The 25,194-nt window shown below is 41.0% G+C and overlaps 1 protein-coding gene and 1 long non-coding RNA gene across 4 annotated transcripts in view; one reads left to right on the top strand and one right to left on the bottom strand.

Annotated features, from left to right (window-relative positions):
* The window catches only part of LOC142599434 (uncharacterized), a 209,675-nt gene that overhangs the window by 126,718 nt on the left and 57,763 nt on the right, over nt 1-25,194 (bottom strand). The window lies entirely within an intron of this gene.
* Nucleotides 1-25,194, top strand: part of MOB3B (MOB kinase activator 3B) — a 97,527-nt gene that overhangs the window by 37,029 nt on the left and 35,304 nt on the right. For all 3 annotated transcript variants that reach the window (XM_075740478.1, XM_075740479.1, XM_075740477.1), the window contains one exon: nt 1,506-2,115. In XM_075740478.1, coding sequence (XP_075596593.1) covers nt 1,698-2,115 — 418 coding nt within the window. In that variant the 5' untranslated portion in view covers nt 1,506-1,697. The remainder of the gene's footprint in view (nt 1-1,505; nt 2,116-25,194) is intronic.

The raw sequence follows: 25,194 nt of genomic DNA, 5'->3' as shown, positions 1-25,194 counted from the left end.
CATATTTTGCTGGCACAGAAAGAATGGCTGTTTATAAACACATGATTAGAGTATTCCTCCATTGTGCTATCAGCAGAAGGAAAAAGAATCACTTATCTGCTGGTTTTGTTTAGCTGCTGCTTGCTGGCAAATGGGCTGGATGCTGATACTTCAGCTATTTGGGAGAGGGTTTTTTATGGCACTTACATTCTATTGTGTGGGAATAGGATCTAGCACACCAGATTTCCCTTTGCTTAGGTACATGTTGCTTTCTTGTGGTGCTTAAGAAAAAAGAAGCACCTTTTTCTCTTCCTTTCTGCCCCTCAGCAAAGCTTTGGGCCCTAGTAAAATTTTCATGGATGTGATTTCTGTTAAGGGAAAAAGTGGAGCATGCATAATCCCATGATGAGAATTCATCAGCCACTGATAGGGTAGGATTTTTGTAGTGCTGTGCAAATTTAAAACATACTGTGTTATTTAATTTAAAGAATGCACATCATGAAATGTTTACTCTCTGTCTTTAACCATAAAACCTTCAGTAGTAAAACAAAAGCCTAATTGAGATAGCCCCTATCTGCCCTGTCACCTACTAATTGCCTACATTTACTGATGATAATACTCTTCTGCACATGTGTATATAAGAAAAACAAAGGCTTTAATGCAGTAAATTATTTTTTCAGTCAGACTGGCTGTTAAAACCATTCTTTGTTACAGGAGTAGGTTAGATGGGATGACACAAAGTCTATGCTTTTCCTTTTGTAAGAACGACAATGCCAAGTATTTCCCTGTAGAGAAGATGAATAGAGCTATAAAGAATGGCAGCCTCACCATTGCTTTCTAATCATCCTACACAATCCAATAGAAAATTAAGACCACTAAATTCTTGAAGGTAGATCAAGAAAAATAACAATCTCTGTAGAGTTCTGTGCGAAACAGGAATTATTTCTATGCAATAATGCAGTTTTCCCTCTAACTAGGGTCTATGAGGTTTGCAAAAACAAATAGCTTGTTAATTAAAAATAGAGAACAAATAAGGAAAAATCTTGTGTGGAGATTTTTTTTCCTACAAAGAGCAGCACTGAAGCTATCACTCTAGGAGCAGTTTGATGAGACTTCTAAATTGTCACATAGTATTTTGTCTACTAAATTTATACATACATTATGTATGGTATGCAGTCACTGTAAAAAGGCAGCAAAGTTATAAGATTGGTTTGAAAATGATCGAAACATGGGAAGATTTTACGAGATTTATTGAATTGCTCTCTTTATGATAGCTTAAGAGCCTCTATTTCGGTAGATATTTAAAAAGGACAAAGAAGTTAATTCCTTTATGCTTTAAAAAATGAGACTTTTTTTTTTTTCCTTTTAAATGATCATCAGGATATGGGTTGACCAGTTTTTAAGGCTAGCTTGTTATATATTTGCTTTTCAGCTCATAATTACTAGAAAATGATGGTGAAGCAGTAACAAACTGACAAGACCAGACTTGAGCTTAATACTGATGTATATTATTTCCATATCCTTAGGGACATGAAGCCTTTTGGGAAGACTTTCAAGAGGAATAGCTAATAAACTGCTCTGAAGTTGATAGGAGCTTCTCTGAGAAAAAGAACAGGGCCTGGAGGACCTGTGATAGAGAACAACTGTTTTCAGATACCTGCATTAAATTTCAGCTGTGTTTTTTCTCCCATCTGCCACAGAGCAGAAGATTAGCAGACATGTCCATAGCACTCAAGCAAGTCTTTAATAAAGATAAGACTTTCCGCCCAAAACGCAAGTTTGAACCTGGAACCCAGAGGTTTGAACTTCACAAACGAGCACAGGCCTCTCTGAACTCAGGTGTGGACTTGAAAGCAGCTGTGCAGTTGCCCAGCGGAGAAGACCAAAATGACTGGGTGGCTGTCCATGTTGTTGACTTCTTCAATAGGATCAATCTCATTTATGGAACTATCTGTGAGTTCTGCACAGAGAGGACCTGCCCAGTGATGTCTGGAGGCCCCAAGTATGAGTACCGGTGGCAGGACGACATGAAGTACAAGAAGCCCACAGCGTTGCCAGCACCCCAATATATGAATCTTCTCATGGACTGGATCGAGGTGCAAATCAACAATGAGGATATATTTCCTACGAGTGTAGGTAAGTGTGAGGAAGAAGTTCAGAAGTATAAACTGCCTTTCATTCTATATACAAAGCATATTCTCTTCCAGCCTGTTGTTAGGGATTGTGAAAGTCAAGCCTTTTTAAAGGTGGTAAGGAGGAGGGTGTCTTCCAGTATGAAATGTTAACTGTGGCTGCTAGATATGGTGGGGTTTGCTAGCCTAAAATGTTTTCATTCTAGTCATTTGTCCCTGGTAAGCCTCTCAGGTTAATCACTAAGAGTGGTCAGCGCTGCATTATTAGCTTGTTGAAAGCTAATCAAGTTTGCATTGCTTTACACTTTGGCCACTTAGGAGATACAGAATGGATGGAAAGCAAAGCCTAATTAGCGTGGTACCCTCCCTCACAAGTTTGTACAGCTATGTGCAGTACAAGGCACTGGAGAGTCAGGAAGGCAGAGTCTCTGCCTTCCCACCCTCTCCTGACTTCCCATCCAAAACTGACAAATCGAGAAGTGAATTATTCTCCAAATTACTGTTTCTAAGAGCTTTGCTGTGTTTTAACCAGACAGCTCATATAAAAGAGAGCTGTTAAGGGCACAATTTTACTTTCCTAATACTATAGTTTGCTTTCCTGAAGAATGGGGCAAGTAGGTGGAAGTCTCTTTGCTGGAATAGTTCCTTCTGGATGAAGAGGATTTTGCAGAAAAGTGCATCGTGTAGAGTAGACAGCCTACATCTTTAGCTGTGGCTGCAGGTAATAAAGACAGGATGTTATACCTTAGAGATGTCAGTATACTTATGTAATTTTTAGCAGTTTTAGTAAAAGAGTCCTGATTCACTTCTTGCAAGTGGGAAAGCTGGGAGCTTGGCCTAGATAAGTAACAAACAAGAAGAATGCTCATAATTTAAAATTAATTCATGCAACTGTTTTGCAGTTTGTATGCAGCTAGGGCCTGTGGCTAAGTGGTAGATAATACATCAAGAGGCTGCATCTATCAGTATTTCCTGATCTTCGAAATACCGTATTCTTGGCCTTGACAGCTATTTGTCTGGACAAACTTGTGGTTTGTTTCCCAGTTCCTATCAATTTTCTACACTAATAGGTAGAAGGAAGGCAGTAACTATATCTTTTAATCCAGACTTTGGCAGCATAGCAAGAAGGAGGATTTCAAAGGAAGCAGTACTACATTTTCTGTGTAGTGAAAAATGGGTTTGATTTCTCAAGCATTTGTTGTTTTATGTTTCTTCAGGGTGAATGATTTTTGGACTTGAAAGTGCAATGAAGTCTGTGATTTTGCTTCCACTGGTATTTCTGCAGGCTTTTGTTATACCAAGTTCCATCTTGGAGTGTTCCAATATTACTCTGCTCCTCCAGTTTGCATACATAGAAAATGTGGTCTGTCTGCAAGCATGGGGAGCAGGTAGCATACTAGCATGCTGATGGACTTTACTGAACGAACAAATTATCTATAACACACAAGCTTTCAGCTCTAGATGCTCCCCCCTTATGTTTGTAGTAAGATCTGGAGAAACTTCTACCCTGAAGGCTTACCTATTGTAAGCCTAAGAATGAAATCAGTAAATACTACTGTTTTTCAGTAAATCGGTAAATCTACTGTTTTTCTCATCCCAGCAGCTCCTGCTGTTGTAGATTCAATCAGATCTGAAGAAACTGAGGAAGGGGAGAGACGTGTGGTCTCTAGAATGGGGCTGGACTCTGATACAGGTCAGAACAGGAATGCTTGATGTTTGTGAAAAATCTGCATCTCACTCTGAATGGACCCAACTGAAGGGGAGAAGTCTACTTGAGCCTTCGTGGAGTGGTGGACTGTGCCATGGTTATATTACAGACTGAGGTGACTGGACAGTCCCATAAAGAGATTGTATAGATACTCTTTGGACCATTATTCCATAGGGCAGCGCTTGTATCCATATTCCACTCTCCCCTTCTCTTGAGGTTTTGTTGCAGATACCATAGTGGCCACCTGCACACTTTACGTTATCTTCTTGATTCACCAATTTGTGGTGTGAAACTGTTGGTAAAAATGTTTGGCAGGCCTTAGATTTTATGATTCAGAAACAGATCCACACTGCAATACATTTGGCATTCTGACTACCTCTTCTCTTGGCAAGTCCCTACTTCAGCACCCAAATGGTCAAAGGGAAGTTTGGGTCTATGCCTGGGTAAATTACTTTTCTTTCAAGGGAATCTTTTTGATTTCTTTGCGCATCAGTCCCCCTATCTGTAAAATGGAAATGATACTACCTACCAGCCTGAGTACTGTGTATAAAGTTTAATGAAATGCAGTTGCTTAGCATGTATATTGTTACATGTTTTGCTTTTCATAATTGATCAGAATGTGAAGCTTTGTTATTGTCTTCAGTACTGTTTGTTCCTACCTGTCCTGCAGCAGCCTTTGGTTAGATGCACTGCAGGCTTAGTATTAATGCAGACCTCTATTTTCGTTCAGAGAAATTAATGATGGGTAAAATGAAGATTGTCATTCTTCAAAGAAGCTGAAATAGGTAACAGGTTTAGGTATGTCCTTACTAATAGTGCAACAGTTTTAAAGCATTGAGTGGCTGTATCTTAAAGAGATTCATTTATTGTTTTGAATCTCTGTTGCATATAATCTGCAGAGAATTGTTCTGGAAAAAATGTATGTCCAGTGTATGGGATTTAGGCTGACCTTTCCATTAGCAAATGAGTTTCATGAAGAGATCCAGAGCAGGATTCATAAGAGCTGTCCAGAGAAACTTGAACACATTTCTCTCAGCTTAATCCTATTAAACTGTTTCTCTTTCATTTGTCATATCTCATGCAAGTTGTCTAAAAAAGGATTTCAAGAACTATGATTAAGTTCAAAGAAAATCATTTCAGGGGAGGGGTAGCCAGGGTTGGTGTTTGGTTGTTTTTTTTTGGGGGGGGGGGGGGGGGGGTGGTGTGGTGGTGGTGGTGGTATTTCTCTGTGGTTTTAAAAAACCCACTAATGCAGTTGAGTTATAAATTGTTATGAATGTTATATTTAACCCTCTCGGTGTTTACATTGGCACAACGACCTCTGGCCACTTAGCAGCCTCTGTGCTTCCTGTGGTCTAGTGCTATTTCCTCTCTGCTTTCTCCAGTCATTCTGGTCCATTCATTTGCTGGCAAAGAGCCTCTTCCTCCAGCCGCTCTCCTAATACTAAACTGTCTGGCAGGAGAAAAGGGAGCTGGTATGGGAACAGAAGAGCTGTCAAGAATTGTGTGCAGGTGACAAAACCAGGTGCTGAATATTAAGAGCACTTCTCTGTGTAGCAAAGCTTTAAGGACCGTCTTTGGCAAATGGCCTCACAGCCTGTAGAGGATTATAGACATGATTATGTCCTTGTTCTTACATCCATTATTCTCAATTTCCTTTATGAATTTTAAGTGGATTTAAGGCATGTAAGAGGCCGACATCTCTGGAAAGAAGATCTATATGTAACCACAGATATACTCTGGCCTGTCTCAGCCCTCACTGAGTGGGAATGCATGAACAGAATGGAGGAGAGTTCACTCTGTATGCCTGCTCAGGCCACTCTGGTGAAGCTATCCATATTAGTCCCCAGCATGAATTTTTGTAGTGTGCTGGAGTTTTATTTAGCTTTGGGGTAAACTCTTCAGTAAATACTTCTTGCTCTTCCAGGCACCTACTAATCGCACTATTTAAATATCTTTCAAGGGATGTATTTCCCAGGCTTATATAGACAACTTAAATACTCTATAGCCTCAAAAGTGCTACGGGAAGCAGTAGATCCTTGGAACAGCTGCAATTTTTGGTGAACTGGAGTTGTCAGCTTTCATCAGATGTATTTGGGCAGTGTCAAAAGAGGAACTAAGAGATAAAGAAGCTCTCTTCCGCTGTGCTCTCTTCAGGCCCTGATTGCTAAACAAGACAAATTCAGTTGCCTTAGGCTTTTTTCTCCTCTCTATTGCAGCCTTAGATTGGGAATAATTCTCTTGTTTGGATTTTCAGTGAATGGACTGGATTTTCTTCTGCTGTAAGAGTCACTAGGAAGGATATCCAGTTATATAAGGCCATAGGGGATTATTTCATTTCGTTGAGTCACCATCCCTGGAGGTACTTAAAACATGCATCGATGTGGCGCTCAGGGACATGGTTTAGTGGTTGGACTTGGCAGTGCTAGGTTAACGGTTGGCCTTGATGATCTTAAAGGTCTTTTCTGACCAATATGATTCTATGATTCTATTTATTTTAATCTGACCTCCAGTTTAACACAGGCCAGAGAGCGTCACCATGTGATTTCTTCCATCAGGTCCATAGTTTGAAATCAGAAGACAGTCAGAAGACAGAGAGTTCTGCTGAAATAAACAAGAACATGAAATTCTTTTCTGACTTGACATAATGAAATGTTTTTCCCCATGAGGACAATAAAGCAGTTGAGAGGGGGACCAGAGAGGTTGTGCTGTCTCCATCCTTTGGGTTATTCAAGACCAGGCTGAATAAAGCCCTGAGCAACCTGATCTGATCTGATGGTTATATAAAGCAGAAAGCTGGGATGCCACCCTCCCAAAATCTGTGCCAGCCTGAATTGTCCTGTAATTCTTATTCTAGTTTCAGCACTGACCAGCTGCTTTAGGAACAAGAGCTAAATTGATTAGAAACTGATTAAGCAGTTAAGAAGCTGCAATATTTCATTTAATGGAAGGACAAAATCACTTTTAAGCTATGACAGTTTTTTTAGAGGAGGATTTCAAAGGTTATTAAGTTACTGTGATCAAATAGCCTAGTTATGGCTGATCAAAATGAAAACATACTTTTAAAGTGTTTGAAGCCTAGGACTTCAGCTGAAAAATTAATGCATCTTTAGAAAATACACTGCCTGGTCCATGCTTAACTAGAAAATTTTGTAGCTGACAGCTTCACAGTTTTTGCACAGACCATGTGTGTGACGCTACTTCCAAAAGAGGAGCCCAGTATGTTGCCACAATGCATCTACAAAAGCAGAACGAGACTTTCGAGGGCTCTTGTGGATGTGAATCAAAACAACCACTAAACCAAGAACTAAACTTTTCCAATTTTTTCTTACAAATATAATGGTAGAATTTTTCTGGTTCTCTAGCCAGTAATAATAGTTATCACTTGGGGAACTTTTCTGCAGGGTCAGGAGAGCAGCTGACTGGTGAGTGTGACTAGAGACTCCTCAGCTACTTTAACTGAGCAAAGGCCTCTTCACAATACAGCCTGTAGAAATGTGGGGAGAGTGTTTGATATAATTGACTTTGCCTTACCACTGTCCCTGTCTCATTAATCTTCCAAAGTATGAGGAGGTGCCCATGGCATGGGCAAAGTGGCATTTTTTTTGGCTGTGTATACTTTTTCTCCATTCTTTGCAACCATTGCAATTGCATCATCTAGGAACCACCATTGCTTTGTGCACACTCGCCCTGCAATAGATAATGTACAATCTCTGCAGCTGATTTGTTTCTTTTATTTTAAGACAAAACTTTGCGAGGGGCTGAATGGAGGGGTCAGATTTGTGGCTGTTAACTGGTCATTCAGTCACCCAGTGGTGGATGCATATAGCTGTAGGTTACCAGCTGAGGACTCTTGTAAATTCCAAACAATCCTTTCTGCTTGATCCTTATACATGTCAGACGAATGCTGGATTTGGACTAAAGAAGAATTTTGTTTTGTGATGCCTTCTTTTCACTGTTGTTGCCCTTCCTTGGTCCCTTCTTCAGCACATGGATGTGCCTACCAAGAGCTTTGAGTTAATCTCTTGTGCAAATGAAATAAAGAAAATTCTGCAAGACATGGACTATTGTATGGCTGTAGCTTTCCTCTAGTCATTAAATGTTGTGAATTCTGTGCATATATGTATGTTACAGAAAAGTTACAGCAGCAGGACAGCTGTACTTTTAAAAGGTTTGGCGTCTTGAAATGCATGTGCCTGGAAAATACCAGGTATTTTTTTTACAACTAGTTTATATGTCAGAACTTCCTCCCCCTTTTTCCTGTTCCTGTGATTCAGGCTCTAACAGATGCTTCTATGTAAACTAAGCTGGCAGATTAATCAACCCACAAACCTAGTAATCTTCAAGAGTACCACCAAAGAAGATTGATAAAAATTATGTTGGCCCCGTCTGTGTGGTGAGTTTACTAGATAGTTATCTATCTGACCTTCTTAGCATTGCATTACTTTCTTGCTGTCTGATTGTACTTCGGAGCAATTTCATTCTCTATTTTTGTCTGGTATCTAAAATGCGTTAATTAGTCCAGGCATTCTGCTTATTCCAAGAACAGGAACTGAAGCTTTGGAGTAGTCTAGACAATCCTGAAGCCTAAGCATTGTTGACTGATGGGTGACTGCTCCCAAGGCTATCCTCCTCAGCTGTCTTCCCCAGTGTATCTTCTTGATCTGATGCTAGATATGCCATTTGAGGAACATACAGGTCTGTTTCCAACTCAAACATATAGATTAATCCATTCTTCAGTCTAATTCTGATAATAATAGAAAATATGTGCAATAGAAAGCAAGTGCAAATTCTTTAGCATATTATCCACTTTTCCATGTGAAGGATTTGTCACTGCTGGTATGAAGGAATGCTGCCTCACCTGGAGAATGCATATTAGAAGGCTGATGCCTGATATGCCAGGTTTTCTGTATTGTGGCAGTCATTAAGGGGTAAAAAGCACTTTTACTAACACATACAAAAGCAAGTGTCAGCAGATCTCTTCTTCCATTCTCCATGCTACAGAAACTTAAAAAAACCCAACCCAAAACAAAACCAAAAGAAACCAACCCCAAACCTTAAGTGGTAGCATGAATGGTGGAGGGAAAGCTCACCGGAGAGGGATGTGTTAGCTGGCTCCGCAAAGTCTGAAAGGTTTCAGGTCCTCTGCTCACTGTGGTACTGCTTTGGGAGGATGAAAGTAGTGTGGAACACCTACAAGAAGTGGTGTCCCATATGGGAACTGGGGAACTGTATCTGCCAAGTCCTTTGTTCTCGAGTAATTTAGCTCTCCAGCACATTGTGAAAGCATATGCTGTGGGCATTACTTGAATTAGTCTCTCAGAGGATCTGCAGCTCCACAACAAGAGCTTCTACTCTAACTGAACTTGTGACCTCTTCTTTTTAGCTGCCTTCACAGCATGGCTAATGTCTACAGTGTGTTAACTCCATGGCATATTGGGGCTGAGCTTGTGCCCAACTCAAAAGTGTGGGAAATTCAATACCTTGAACATGCTCAGCCTTGGAAAGTGGGTTTGTGTGAACTGAGTAGTCTGCATTCCACTGTGTTTTGTGCATTCCTTTCCCTGATGAACAAGAATGGCTCCTTATTTGAAACCTTATAAAACAGACTTTATCTGATATTCTTCAAAGCAAAATATGTGTAGGAGTAGTATTTACAGGTCATACTGACTTTGCTGGCTCATTTTTTGGAATCCAAACAAAATAAGATTCACAAGTATCAGCTTTCTTAGTTGTTACTTTTTGCCTATGTTTATTTTGCCAAATTTAAGTTCTTTAAGCTCAGAAATATTGTAGAAAATTCATGGTAGTCTCTACTCCTTCAAAGTATTTTCATCCTTAAGGTCAATCTTTTGAGGACAACGCTGGTCCTTTTGGGGCATGTTTTATGCAGAATCTAGCCAAGGGAGAAGACATGTCAGTGGGGTCATCAGCTGCCCCAGATGTATGGCAACAATTATCAGAATAGTGTGATCATAGACGTATGAAAATAAAATAATTTAGTCCTGTTTAAAGTACAATCTCAGTTTAACTTCACTGTGGAATGTCTGAAGTGCTACAGTAGTGTGGTTCAAGGCAACTTCTGGAAAGCCTAAAGCAAGGACAAGGTCTTTGATTCAGCCAGAGCTGTATGCACCAATATTGCCTTTAAGTTTGGACATCTTCATTCAAATAGGATATTGGCCTTCTAGATTCACATAGAGTGTGTAAATAAAACAAAATTTGAAACACTAACAGGGGAAAACTCATTAGTTTATTTTAAATTAGGTCCTCATGTCTTTTATAGATATTTTTGGAGGAAAGTCAAGTATGTACTTTAAAAATACATGGTTAAAACCCCCTTGTGTTGATAAAAGCCGTGTGTGAGTCTTTGTATCAGAAATAGTGTGGCCGGCAGGACTAGGGAAGTGATCGTTCCCCTGTACTCGGCACTGGTGAGGCTGCATCTCAAATACTGTGTTCAGTTTTGGGCCCCTCACTAGAGGAAGGACATTGAGGTGCCGGAGTGTGTCCAGAAAAGGGCAACGAAGCTGGTGAAGAGTCTAGAGCACAAGTCTTATGAGGAGCAGCTGAGGGAACTGGGATTGTTTAGCCTGGAGAAAAGGAGTCTGAGGGGAGACCTTATCGCTCTCTACAACTACTTGAAAGGAGGTTGTAGCCAGGTGGGGGTTGGTCTCTTCTCCCAAGTAACAAGTGATAGGACAAAAGGAAACAGCCTCAAGTTGTGCCAGGGGAGGTTTAGATTGGATATTAGGAAACATTTCTTCACCAAAGGGGTTGTCAGGCACTGAGAACAGGCTGCCCAGGGAAGTGGTTGAGTCACCATCCCGGGAGGTATTTAAAAGACGTGTAGACATGGTGCTTAGGGACATGGTTTAGTGGTGGACATTGCAGTATTAGGTTTATGGTTGGACTCGATGATCTTGAGAGTCTTTTCCAACTGAAATGATTCTATGAGTCTATCATTTGTTACTCTTTAAACACAAAAGCAAGAATGACATACTCAGATAATCTGAAACATTTGTAAGTACAGTATTCATCCTGATAATGCTGCAGAGAAAACCATCAAGCTCTCTTATCAGTATTATTTATAAGTGTAATTAAGTCACTTGTGTGCTTTACCATTAAAGACAACTGTAGTAGTACATTTCTGTGCCTAGGTAGGCAGAAGTTCTCTGTCTGGAGGAGCTTACATGCTTGGAGAAACAGAAGTCAGCAAGAGATTATGGGAAGAAAAAAATTTCCCAGAGAAAAGCTGTTTAGCATGGCTTCTGCTAGAATTGACTTTTCTGCACCAAATTAGTTTGACCACTCACGTGTAGTGCTGCGCATGACATGACTAGCCCTTGTCTACATGGTTGCACCTTATGGGTTATCTTTTCTTCATGAGTGTGTTTGCGCATGTTTATATTGGAAAAGACCATACCAAAAAAGTGAAAGCTGGTGACAATGATCGTGGTTCTGAAGGGAGTTTATTTCAGAGTCTCAGAATGGCTCCCCTTTAACTTTGTTGTTGTTGGGTTCACTATTTCTGTGGTATGTGGACAACTGTAGTCCCTCATGCAGGGGATTATCAATACTCAGTGCCTTACCTATTCAGTTCCTTGAAGAAAACAACTTGAAATCTCAACCGTGATGTGATCTTGAAGAAGGTAGCTGTATTCCTTACACTGTATTGATTCTTAAGGGTCATGAGAGGCCTGGGACCTTAACAGATAACAGGTATAAAGTAGAAGGGACAACAGTCGCTTTTTTCTTTTTTAATACAAGTTGGTACAACCCTGAACACAAACATATAAGGTTGCTTAGGAAGTAGAGGAGGAGAAAAAAGTAAAGTCCAGTCTTTGCACCATTAAGGACAACGTTCATTTTGTTAGAACAACTTTTCTACAGTACACTCAAACCTCCTGCTTATTCACTGTCCCTCTGTCCTCAGCTGAAAGGACCAAGACTTGTAGTTTCTTTTCTCATTAGAGTCATTCAGCCATTCATTAAAATGGAACACATTTAAGCTTGATTATCTTCTACATTCAGGAAAAGCTGAATTACTCTTGAAAGGAGGTTCAAATCATCATTGGCTCAGTAATGGAAAAGAGTTTGCGAGTATCTTATGTCAGAGCTACAAAGCTACCATGGCCACACAGGATCCACAGTTGGTGGTCTCTGTTCAGATGAAGCAAGCCTAGTATTGGCCTAGCCTGTGTGTGTATAAATACACAATAAGTGGTAGAAAGTAAAGTAACTGAAAACACTGGAACAACAGAACAAAAATGAGTATTTGTCAGCTTATGCCCCATGCTTTGACAGACTGTATTTGTATTTGTGCTGTGATTCTAACACTGCTCATTGTTACATGCTGTGGGACCACCTGACTTCAGGAAAGCTGAAACAAAAAACCTTTGGTAGATTGTTCCTCTCTGTGCTTCTGTGGATCTATCCAAGGAGTCATAAGATGGTTTTGTACACCTTTGTTAATGTTCTGGGGAAATCCAAGCAGAAGACCAGTACTTGCTGCTGGCCTTCCACAGCTGTGATGCAAACATTTCTCTAGATATGACCAACACAAGGTATGTCTGTAGGTGGCGAGTGAATGGGTTTTTTTCCTTTATAATTGTGAGCTTGTCTTTCTAGGTGACTTGCTCCTCTAACTGTCCTGTGGCTGTACATGTGATATGTACACCTTTACATGTTCATGGTTTTTAAGCACTGTAGAACTCCGTCAGTTCTCCCATCTGCCCTCAAGAGACCTCTACACAAACACTGTTACTCCTGTGAAAATCTGCTTCCTATTTGACTGTTGGAATTGCTCAGATGTACAACAGAAGCTGGAATTTTATTGATGTTCTCTTTCATAGCTCTTTACAGCTAGTGGTGTGCCCCAGGGGTCAGTACTGGGTCCTGTCTTATTCAACATATTCATCAATGACCTGGGTGAGAGGACAGGGTGTACCCTCAGCAAGTTTACTGATGATACAAAACTGGTAAGAGTGGCTGATGCACCAGAAGGCTGCACTGCCAGTCAGGGAGACCTGGACAGGCAGGAGAGTTGGGCAGAGAGCAACCTAATGAATGAAGTTCAACAAAAAGAAATGTAGGGTCCTGTACCTAGGGAGTAGTAACCCGAAGCACCAGTACAGGTTAGGGGCTGACCTGCTGGGAAGCAGCTCTATGGAGAAGAACCTGCGAGTCCTGGTGGACAAGAAGCTCTCCATGACCCAGCAGTGTGCCCTTGTGGCCAAGAAGGCCAATGGTACCTGGGGTGCGTTGAGAAGAGTGTGGCCAGCAGATCAAGAGAGGCTATCCTCCCCCTCTGCTCTTCCCTGGTGAGGCCACATCTGGAGTGCTGTGCCCAGTTCTGGGCTTCCCAGTTCAAGAAGGACCAGGAACTGCTGGAGAGAGTCCAGCGGAGGGCTGTGAGGATGATGAGGGGACTGGAGCATCTCTCGTATGAGGAAAGGCTGAGGGAGCTGGGTCTGTTTAGCCTGGAGAAGCGAAGACTGAGAAGGGATCTCATCAATGCTTATAAATATCTAAAGGATAGGTGACAAGAGGATGGGGCCAGAGTCTTCTCAGTGTGCCAAATGACAGGACAAGGGGCAACAGGCACAAACTGGAGCACAGGAAGTTCCATCTCAACTTGGGGAAAAACCTCTTTACTCTGAGGGTGACCGAGCACTGAAAGAAGCTGCCCAGAGAGGTTGTGGAGTCTCCTTCTCTGGAGATATTCAAAACCCACCCGGACGCGATCCTGTGCAACCAGCTCTAGGTGATGCTGCTTTAGCAGGGGGGTTGGACTAGATGATCTCCAGATGTCCCTCTCAACCCATACCAATCTGGGATTAATTCTCCTCTTAACACAAGTAGCTGCTGCCATAATTGTCTTTTTTTCCACCATAAGCTGGGCAGTTTTGACTGGAACCCATCACCCAACACAGTACAAGAATGTACAGGAAACAAAATATGCATCCTGCATATGCCTTTTGGTGTTTGAAGCCAAGAAATGACAGCCAATCTTAGGAATGTAGCTGTGACAGGACAAGCGCTTGTCCTGCAAAGATATCTGATGAGTCATAGAAATAATGTGAAATAGTAATCTTCATTCTTAGCTTCTACCAGCCACGTTGACAGAAATGCATAAGCTATCTTAATTAAAGCAACAAACTTCCCTTCTCCATTGATGGTTAATGCAGCTTCCATGCGCCTAAGCAGTGCACTGTGGGATGCCAGACAGCTGTTGTTACATTGTAACTCACATTAATGACAGAGACCCTAGAGAAAGGCTCTGCAGCCTGACAGTCATTTTCTGGCTGAGTAGTAAGCTCTGTGTCACAGGGATGAACAACTCTTACAGTAAAAATCAGCCCCTGAAGACTGACAAAACACGCTCTCAAGCAAATGATACACCAAAGTAGATGGTGCCTCCACGTGCAAATGAATATAGGAATTTCCTAGAAAACAGATCTCTTCAGTGTTTCATGAGTCTTCCTTTTCAAAAGTTTTCCTATGCTTGGAAAATTCTATGAGCCATGCTTAGAATCGTTAGAATAGGGAGTAAATGGAGGCTGTGGTACCTGGTGGGTGACTGTATGACTGAGCAGAAAAACTAACTTAAAGCAAAATCAAAAATTAGAAATGACCTGACAAATGCTCAGAGCATCTCAGCAACACAGTACAGAGTGAAACAGGCTTTACCGACAGCGCTGACACAGAGGATTTTTTCTTCTCTCTATCTCACAGAGAGTCACATGTCTGAGGAACACCAGGGGGGCTATGCCTTTTCATATGCTTGAAAATATACCATGGAAACTTGTATTTCCTTCTCATAATGTGAATTAGTGGCACTTTGACTCATGAGAAACAAAAGAAAGGTTGCAGACATCTGGAAACAGAAATGATCAAGCAGGGAATAATCAAAGTCTGTTAGTAATTGGAAGGGGAAAGGGAGGACAGTGAACAGTTTGTCTTTGAAAGAAAAAACTCTCATCTGAATATGGAAAGAAGTACCTTTTCCTTTAAGAAGTGGATGTTCAGCTGAACTCATAAACATACAGTTTACCAATAAATGCATACTGTCAACATTAGCATGGTGAAATAATGATAATTGTTCATACAGCATCAGCGCTAATCAGTCTTAATAAAAAGAACTCGGCCCTCTAATAGGCAAATCCCTAAAGCCTGAACCTATAGTACTTAGCAATGGAAGCTTCCAAACCACATGCTGGATGACATCAGACCTTTTAGAAAAATGCCAGTGAATATTTGGGTATTAAAACACTACATCTGTTTAGAATTTATGTGCTTTAAAATTAGTTGCATGCTATCACCGCCTGTCTCTTGGAACTTTAGAGCTTCATTTTGGTTTGGTGTGGTTTATTTTAAGATCTAATTGTTGAAGAGCCCTATAAAGCAAGGTAAATATTACTATTTTATTTGTCAAATAAGAGACCAAAACTCAGGTAGTCAAAGCGGTCTACATAATATATGAGAAGCTGATCAGATAACAAATTCTGAGTAGAAGTTATTTTTCTTTGATTACACAGTGGTTTGTTGGTGGATCCAGAAACAAGTACTGTCAGCAATTCCAAGAATACTGTTGATCTGTTCCTAAAAACCTACCTTTGCGTATGCATTTGGAGTAAAGAAAATGAAAACTGCAATCCTTTAGAAAGGCTCCAATCCTGTGCGTTTCTAGCCCTTCAGGAGAAAGCTTGACAGAGTTTCTGGAGGAATTAAAATTGCAGATCAAACAGAGAAAGGTTTTCCCTAGGTGCTTGTTGACTCAGGATCTACAAGGTTAGTCTTTTGAATATTTGGTTCCAGATCCATGGCTTTTGAGCACATGATTTGCAGAAGAAAGCCTGTGAAGTTCAAAGCAAGGGTCCATCCAGCCCAACAGAGGATGTCCATGGGAGAACAGTGCAAGAAAAAGGGAAGGTGCTATTTCCCAGCTTCCAGCAATCCACATTGTAGAGATTGTCTCAGAGGTCTCAGAAGATCCTTTGATCCATGGGATTCTGGCAAGAATGAGGATCTCACAAATGGCAGTCCCACTGTTTTCTTTTCATGGTGACCCTGTTCTGCTCATTTCAGTTTTCAACTGGTTTGGGCTGCATTGAGGATTTGTGCCCATAGATTTTCCAGGTGAAGAAAAAAGCAGATGGAAGGTTTGGGATAAAGATACATCCTTATGTTCTCCTTTGAAGTAAAAATAATGGATCTAAAACTTTATGCCTGTTTTTTCTTTCATTTACACTTGCAGTTCCTTTAAATACTTTACAAATTGTCTTTGAATGGGCATATTTTAAAAACTCTTTGTGTCACAGTAGCCATTACATCCAGACCCCAAATTTTTGAATAAAAATCAGTGCTTGTTTCACAGCAATTCAGGTTGTGTTGTAACTGGAGCTAGTTGATTAGAAGTTAACTAACAGTATATATTTTTGCTGCAAAGATCAGAAACATTTGTAATTGTCCCAAGGCACAGCAACAGGTGTCAAGAAACTATAAAAAAGGAAAAGGTATAGTAATTTAACTGCCTTCAGAGAGAAGGCAAAAGAGAGAAAAAACCCACAACTAAAGCTTGTAGACGCAAATAAACTGGGGTGGACATTTGTCACCAGGATTGTGATAAAGTTTTAGTTTTGTATAGTTTGTGCCTCCTGCAGACAATTGGGTTGCAGGACACTGAGGACTTCATTTTGAAGCTGCAGCTGCTTGCACATGAGCTAAAAGTAAAGCAAGCGATGAGGTAAATATTCAAGATGAAAAAATTGTCACATGGAATGTAGCCTTCAGCTAAAATGAAGGATTTCCTTGTTATTTCTCCTGTCATCTGCCCAAGCTTATCCTAGCATGTCTCCTATTATGAGGGCTCAGCTGTTATCACATACAAAACTTCTTTTCATTCCATTTAAAATGTCTTAACAGTTCCTCTTTAAATAAAATGTAAAAATCTTTCCATTCTTAGAGTAAATGCGGGTGTCAGTGACACCTTCCTTGTTTTTTTGAGCAGAGCAGGCTTTTCTTTATGTGAGTTTTAATCAGGCTAATGTACAAAAGTTATGTTTGTTGTATCAGGATCTTGTTTTGTTGGTAGTACAACTTCCCTTGACATTTTTTATCATCAAGTTGGAATTTGTAAATATGGAGGGAAAAGAGTCAGGCTCTGACAAATTACGTCTAGTGAGGTTTCTGAGTCCAAAATCTGAATCTTTCTACGGCAGACTGACTCTATATGGCATAACTAGGAGCATTAAGCTAATGACTTCTGTCATTGGACAAGTAGTTCAGAGTGTGTAGGCCAAAATAAATAAAAAAGCCTGGTTATCTTCACCAGCTGTAGTCCGTATTCACTGCCTAGCCAAAGCTGTCCTAAAGGTCTGGAAAATTTCTCGAACAGGTGGGATCCTCAGACATACACCAGTACCATTGTAGTGTACCAAACTCAGTTTAGCGGGGGATGTAGCGTGGGACCACAAAACTGGATTTCTGCTTGGCAAAGCGTTCTGTGTCAGGCAGCTGCAGGGATACTGCAAAAAATTAGAGCTACCTGTGAAAGTTATTTCATCTCTTGCTTTACCCTGCAATCAAACCCACAAAAGCTCACCTGAAAGAGCAACAGCTAATGAAGTGTACCTGCCTTTCAGCATCATGGGGATGTATACCTATGGAGACCACACATGGAGTTACAGGTCTTATTTAAAGCATTGTTCCTTCAGGGAATTCAGAGTCCCCATTTTTTCTAATAGTATGGCTTTTGGAGTCTTACATTTTCAAGTTGAGCAACTTGTTTTCAGTCTTATTACATGTTATGTATTGTGATCATGTAAACTGTCACCTGATAAATTTCTGGCCTTGGACTACTAAATAGATGTTTACAAACTTTTCCAGTGATAACTAATTTTCACGCCTATTCCAGCACTGAGAAAACAAACTGTCCAGTGTCAGAGTCGTATTCTGCCTTCATCAAGATACACAGAAACCTTGCTGAGCATGTACTTCAGTTGTATGCACCCCTGAATCTGTTCCCAGTCTCCATACTGTGCTGTTGGTCTGAAGTGGAAGTGTACGTGCATTCCTCTCCTGCTGTTGCGGAAGGAATTGTTCTCTGAACCTGTCAAGATACCTGTATTCAGTACTGTTTGGTCTAGGTCTCGTACCATAAGTTATTCTGTCAAAGTACTCCTACAGCTGTTGGAGTACAATTCCAGATGGGAGTACAGAAGAATCTGCCCCCTCATCTTCATTCCCTCCTATCAGGTATTTGTACACATAGATAAGATTCCTTGAGTCTTCTCGAGAGTAAAGAGTCCTAGCGGTCAGCCTCTCTTTGTATGAGAGATATTCCAGTCCCTTAGCATCTTTGTGGCCCTATGTTGGACTCGGTTCAGTCAAGTCCATGTCTTTCTTCAACTGGGGAGCCTAGAACTGGATCCAGCACTCCAGGTGCAGCCTCACGAGGGCTGAGTAGAGGGAAGAATCACCTCTTTTGACCTGCTACCAATACTCTCCTAATACAGCCCAGGATACTCTTGGCCTGTTTTGCTGTGAGGATGTATTGCTGGCTCACGGTCAGCTTGGTCTGCCAGAACCTAAAGCTCCTTTTCAGCAAAGCTACTTTCCAGCCACTCAGCCCCCAGAGTGTACTGGTGCGTGGGCTGTTCCTCCCTGGGGGCAGGACTGTGCATTTACCCTTGTTGAACTTAGCAAGATTCTTCTCTGCCTGTTTTTCCAGCCCGTAGAGGTTTCTCTGAACAGCAGCACACCCATCTGGTGTATCAGCCACTCCTCCCAGCTTTGTATCACCTGCAAACTTCTTGAAGGTGTGCTCTGACCCATCATCCAGATCATTAATGAAAATACTGAACAGTATTGGCCATGGTATTGAGCCCTGAGGTACACTGCTAGTGACTTGCCTCCAACTGGACTTCATGCCACTGATAACAGCCCTCTGGGCCCAGTAGTTCAGCCTGCTTTCAATCCACATGATTGTCCACTTACCTAACCCATACTTTGTCAGCTTCTCTATGATTATATTATGGGATACAGTGGCTTCACTAGAGTCACGGTAAAGAACATCAACTGTTGTCCCCATTATCTGCCTAGCTAGTGACCTCATTGTAAAGGCCATCAGGTTGGACAAGTGTGGTTTCCCCTTGTGATGCCATGCTTACTACTCCCAATCAGCTTCTTGTCCTTCATGTGTTTGGAAAAGCCCTCCTGGAGGATTTTCTCCCAACACCTTCCCAGGGACTGAGGTGAGGCTGACTGGCATGGAGTTCCCCACATCTTTCCCCTCGCCCTTCCCCAGTTTCCGGGGACATCCACCAGTCACCATTACTTTTCAAAGGTAGTCAAGAGTACCCTTACAGTGACAGGCAGTTTCCTCAGCACTTTTGGGTGCATCCGTTCAGGCCCCATGGACTTAAATATGTCCAGTTTGTTTACTTTCCCTAACCTAGTCCTCCTCCACTGAGGGTAATTATTCTTTTCTCATTATTTTCCCTCTGGTCTCAGGGGCCTTGGATTTCTGGAGGCTGATCTTATTAGTAAAGACTGAGCCCAAGAAGGCATTGAGTACCTTGTCCTTTTCTGTATCATTTGTCACCAGTTCCCATGCCCCATTCAGCAGCAGACCCACATTTTCCTTAATTTTCCTTTTGCTGTTTATGTACTTCTAAAATCCTTTATTGTTGCTGTTCACATATCTTGCCAGATTCAACTCCAGTTAGGAGCAACTTGCTCATCCATGCAGGCCTCCTGTAACGTTTGGTTGATTTCCTACTTGTCAGGATAGACCTTTCTTGAGCTCAGAGGAAGTCATCCTCGATTATCAGCCAGCCCTACTGGACCCTTCTTCTCTACAGAATTGTATCCTATGGGATTTTTCCAAGCAGATCTCTGAAGAGGTTGAAGTGTGCTTTTGTGTAATCCAGGGCTGTGGTCTTGTTTTTTGCCCTTCTATCTCATCTCAGGATCCTGACCTCCACAACCTCAAGGTCACTGCAGCCAAGGCTTCCTCTGACTTGGCATCCCTCATCAGTTCTTCCTTCTTCATTAAGTATCAGGTCTGGCAGAGCACCTTTCCTTGTTGGCTCCTCCACTACCTGTGAAGGAGGCTCCAATGCACTCAAGAAGTCTCCTAGATTGCTTGAGTCCTGCTGGACTGTCCTTCCAGCAGATATTAGGGGGGTTAAAATTCACATTGAGGACCAGAGGCTGTGACTGTTAAACTTCTTCCACTTGTCTGCAGAAGGCCTTAACTACTTCTTTTTCCTGAGCAAGCAGTCTATAGCAAATAGCCACCACAACAGTGCCCATGTTGGTCTGCCTGCCAATCTTGACACCGAAGTTCTTGACTGACTCCTTACCTGTCCCAAGGCAGAGCTCTTTCCATTCCCAGAGCTCTCACACAGCAGGTTGCTCCCCTCCTTGCCTTCTCTGCCCCTCCTTCCTTAAAATCCAGCATCCCTCCATTGCAGCCCGCCAGTCGTATCCGCCAATGTGTATCATATGGTCACTTAGAACAAGTATTACAATTTCTGATGTGCTTATAACTACCTTTTAAATGGAATTTTGTGGTATAATCATAGAAGGCAAACTAGCCTGGAACAGACCCTGCCAAAACATTCCTTGCTGTAACTGGTGGATGGCAGCCCCCCTCTTTCAAAACCCCTTGGGATGGCATAGCTGACTGATTCAGAAATGCCGGGAGCGGTGCTGTGAGACACATGCAGGTGACTCTCTGGGGAGGGATAACAGAAGGTGTAGCAAACAAAATGACTTTCTATAAAACCTCCCAGAGTGTAGCTAGTTATACACTCTTACTTGTTCAGAAAATGTTTCTTGGATGATAGACCAGTGCCTTGTAGGCAAAGAAAAAAAGAATGGAAACATAGACTATGAATCAATTCACAGATAAAATGTGAATTACTTAAAACTGAAAATTGCCTTCACAGTAGTGGGGCTGATTATAAAAAGTATATGATATTGAAGATGAAGCTTACTAGTTACAGATTAATTTGGCTTTTTTTTTTTTTTCTTCAGTAATTATAATGAATCACAGAATGATAGAATGGTTTGGGTTGGAAGGGACCTTGAAGATCATCCAGTTCCAACCCCCCCTGCCATGGGCAGGGACACCCTCCACTAGACCACGTTGCCCAAAGCCACATCCAACTGGGCCTTGAACACTGCCAGGGAGTGAAATGAAAATTCATATAAAACTGTATTTTGATTTTCATAATACTTTCTTCTTGAATAAAATGGCAGTGAACAATAACTTTTTCTTGTTTATATTTTGGCTCTGTTTGGCTGCTACATGTCCCTATCCTTTTCCTCTATAATGTCTCCATTCTTCTGGTCTAGATTTAATCATCTAGACAGGAATTCAAAGTTGTGAACTTCCACCACCAATCCTGTTCCTCTGGGATTGAAGTTTTGACTTATAACCTATTTGTGAGAATATGAGCCCAAAAAGGCAAGTAGTTGTCTTCCCGTGTGAACTTCCAGTAGCCTTTGCTGAGCAAAATGGACACTGCTTTCTTTTTTTAAACTTTCTGTGGCTAGTTCCTGGTGACAGACAAAGAAAGAAATAAGTGTGAGGACTCTCAGCTGCAGACTCCAGCTGCTAATTCAACCAACCAGCGTCTGCTGGCTTTGGCAGATTATTCTTTCTTAGCACTACATCTTTAATGGCCCACTTCCCCTTGTTGGCCAGGGACAAGCTGTAAAATCATCTAATGGTACTTAAAGATACCTATTAAACTTTCCATCTGCGTACCACGTTTGAACTCCACGTATTGCCTTGTTACTAACATGGTTTTCCCACGAGAGAGAACCACAAAGCTTCCAATTTATATTTCAGTTGGTTTTGAACATCATTTGCATTTTGAAATTTTTTTTACTTAAAATTTTTTTTGAAGCAGAAGCACAAAATTCTCTGAATGTTTACTTTTAGCTTTGATAGTCTCAAAGAAAAAAGAAGAGCTTGGAGTAGCTTTCAAAATCTCAAAAATTATTAATGATTTGAGCATGTCAGTGTGTAATGCCAGTCATGAGAGATTCTTTGAAGATACTTTGCTTTTTGAATGCTGGGAAAGTATAAGAGACAGCACGCGATTCAGGGCAATGGACAATCTCTGAATCTAATGCCATACTTAGCATTAGCTTCCAGCAGTGTGGTGAAACTTTACTGCCTGGACTTGTGCAAAGCATTTGACACTGTACCACGTGACATCCTTGTCTATAAATTGGAGAGACATGGATTTGATGGATGGACCACTTGGTCCACATCGGAACACTTGTGATGGTGCCATAAGAGTTCCCCATACTCTCTAAGGCAGCATGATCTCCTAAGCCCTTGGAGAGGTCTGGATACAAAAATCAGTCATTTTTTCATGTCTTGCAGCCGTCACAATGTTTGGAATATGTTGACCAAGTCCTGAGGCTTGTAAGCACATTGTTCTGGGAATAGTCCCACTGAAAAAGTGTTGTGAATCAGGAGCAGGAGTGGAAGACTCTAATCATGGGGATGGTTTCAGGGGAAAAATAAACAGACTAACAATGACCTCAAGTCTCTGGAGAGCAATGCAGTTGTCTCCATTGGATTCAGGGTAAACTTCACTCAGTTTCCGGAAGCAGAAATTTAGAAACTCTACTAGAATACTATGGTCCATAATAATGGACCGTACATACTAACGCAGTGCTGCTGTTGAACATTTTTTCGTATTTACTCATTTTTGTTAATAGAAAATGTGACATTTCTGGGAAACAATGAGTGGATTCCTAACCATGATGTAGCCAGAAAGTATGACTTAATGCAGAAATGAGTATGTGAAGTTCTGTGCGCTGCGTATTTAACAACACTACATTGCAGTATCAGTCTTTTAAGGCCAAATGGAGTATAACAGCCATCTCTTTCTTCTTACCACTTCTGTCTAGGTTTTTACCCTCAGTATAGCATGTTTGTTGCAGGAGTTTTTTGAACACAGTCTGTAATAATTTTTCTTTGAATGTCATTGTATTTTCCAGCACAGATCTGTGCTGAATCTGAGCGGTGGGCTGCAAAGCCTCCTCAATACTTTCTCTTTTCCTCAGAGTCACGTGTTAATGCTTAAATGTAATAGATGAACCCACTGGATCTCAGGGCATGCACAAATAACCACTTGCCTAAAGACTATATTGTCTAAGTTCACAATTGTTTAGTTAGCATTTGTAGAAATCTGCTTTTGAGGATCAGCAAGCCTATATGTATTTGCAGATGAAGGCACTGTATTGAAACTGTAGACATGTAACAGCACATCACTAGATCCCTTCCCATGCTTCCCCTTATCATGCAGTAGCCTCTTGCAGTGCTCCAACAGTGCATGCTATGCTATTGTTAAAAATTAAATGTTTTGCTCAGTGTTTTGTCCTGATGGAACTATGTGGTCCAAGCAGAGAAGATCAAGTACTTGGCCTTTGCAAACCATCAGTTTTACATCATTGCTGTTACTCCTTGCTGTGAAGATGTATGCATTTGTTGCCACTGTTCTTTGAACAGTCCCACTTCCATGGCCATGTTAAGCTGTTGCTGTCAGCAGAATCACAACTGCTGCTGCGTTTATCTCTGAGATAGGAGGAAAGAAAAAGCCACAATGCCTTGAGCATGTGAACTGTAGAGCCTCTTTCTGTCTTCTGTCACAGGTGGAGTTCTCCAGTATACTTATAACAAATTGCACCTCATTAGACATTATTTCCATAACATTCAGATTCCTGGAACATCACTAAAGGGTAAGTTGGCAGGCTGGACTATTCACTCTCATGAAGATGTAATGTTTTAAGACACACTGAACTGGAAATCCTGAGGGTGAGAGGAGGATTTAAGAGACTAGTATTGATGCCGTCCTCCGAATTTTAGAAATCAAAAATATGAACAGGTCTCTTGTGAGTAAGCAGGAGGAAATAAGAAATCCTTTTTCTCTAAGATTTATTCATGTTTTTTGTTCCATGGAAGAGCCACCTTGAGCCCAGTACCTACAGATACTCTTCAAAAGGCAAAACCAAAACCCTTTTGAAAGTCTGTTCTTGCCTGCCAGCACACTGACTTGTCAGAACTCTGCTAGTGACTGTGTATCAGAGAAATGTGTCTATAATAGTGTGAAGCTCTTCATCTGGTTCTTGGTAGTCCTTTTTTCAGTAATACATAGCTGACTTCACTCCAGGTGCTAGTAGTTCCTTTGTCTTTGGCAGTGCTGTCTAAGATGTAGGTGCTCTGCATCTTACACAGTTCATTGGTGTTCAGAGCCCAAACACACAGACTCAAAGCCTGCAAGCACAAAAGAGGTGGCGACTAGCACCTGTGCTGCTGCGTACCTCCTCTTTAAGGATGCTTAAGGATAATTGCTGAGCCAAGACCATATTCACATATTGTCCTGCTTTACAGACAGGAAATTTTAACTCTGTCAGGTTTTACACACAAGTTTTATCTGTACTTCAATATCTTAGCTTTCAGGCTATGTTAGTTAGTATGACCATATACGTGCCCATAAACTTAAAACATGATGGATGTTACACACCATATGAACAGTGGCAGAGATCACGTAAACTTAAGTTAAACCTATAGATAAAAACATATAGACATTAAAACAGTAAACATGAAGATAAAAATGTTTGCTCCTAAGATGATTAATGTTAAACACATAGATAAATCAGTCTCTTCAGCAAGAAACTGAAAAGTATATGTTTAGCTCTATTACTGGAGTGGAGTAATCACCTTTGCTAGTATAAGTGCACTTAGTCTTACTGTAGATTTCTAAAGCTGTGCCAAAACCAACAAAAAAATCCCAGTAAATCCACCCTTCAGTTAAATTGTTCCTGCATAATAAAAACAATGTGGGTATCTGACCAGTATTTCAATTTCAGCTATAAGGTGAAAGGAAAGACAGGAGTGTAGATGGTATCCATTCTGCGTCTTAGGAGTGGAGTGGGGGTATATGCTGTTTTTCTGGCATATATAAAAAAGTACTTTATTAATTTGTATGGAAAGCAGGTGCCCTAAAGAAACACTTTATGATTCTGTGTTTGCATTTCTTTAAGCTTTTCATTTATGAAAATTAAGGCCTAATGACTGTTTTCTTGTTCTTCTTGTAAATGAAATCAAAGTAATTCCTGCAGAACTAGATTCTAGCTTCTAGGAAAAGATATTAAGCTAAAATAATCATTGTTCTTTATATAATAGTTAAAAGGTCTGTTAATAAGATGGTGTTGCCCATGACTAGTGGGGCCTGAGGTGTTTCTGCTAAAGATAGTGTTTGAGGTGGCCAAAAATTGTTGATATTCCAGGCTTTGGTGAGTGGGAATTTGGTGATGGATGCTGAGTTAGAGAAGGAGTCA

The sequence above is a fragment of the Balearica regulorum genome, chromosome Z (assembly GCF_011004875.1).
Source record: "Balearica regulorum gibbericeps isolate bBalReg1 chromosome Z, bBalReg1.pri, whole genome shotgun sequence".
NCBI lineage: Eukaryota > Metazoa > Chordata > Aves > Gruiformes > Gruidae > Balearica > Balearica regulorum.
This window is presented reverse-complemented; position numbering and strand designations above follow the sequence as displayed.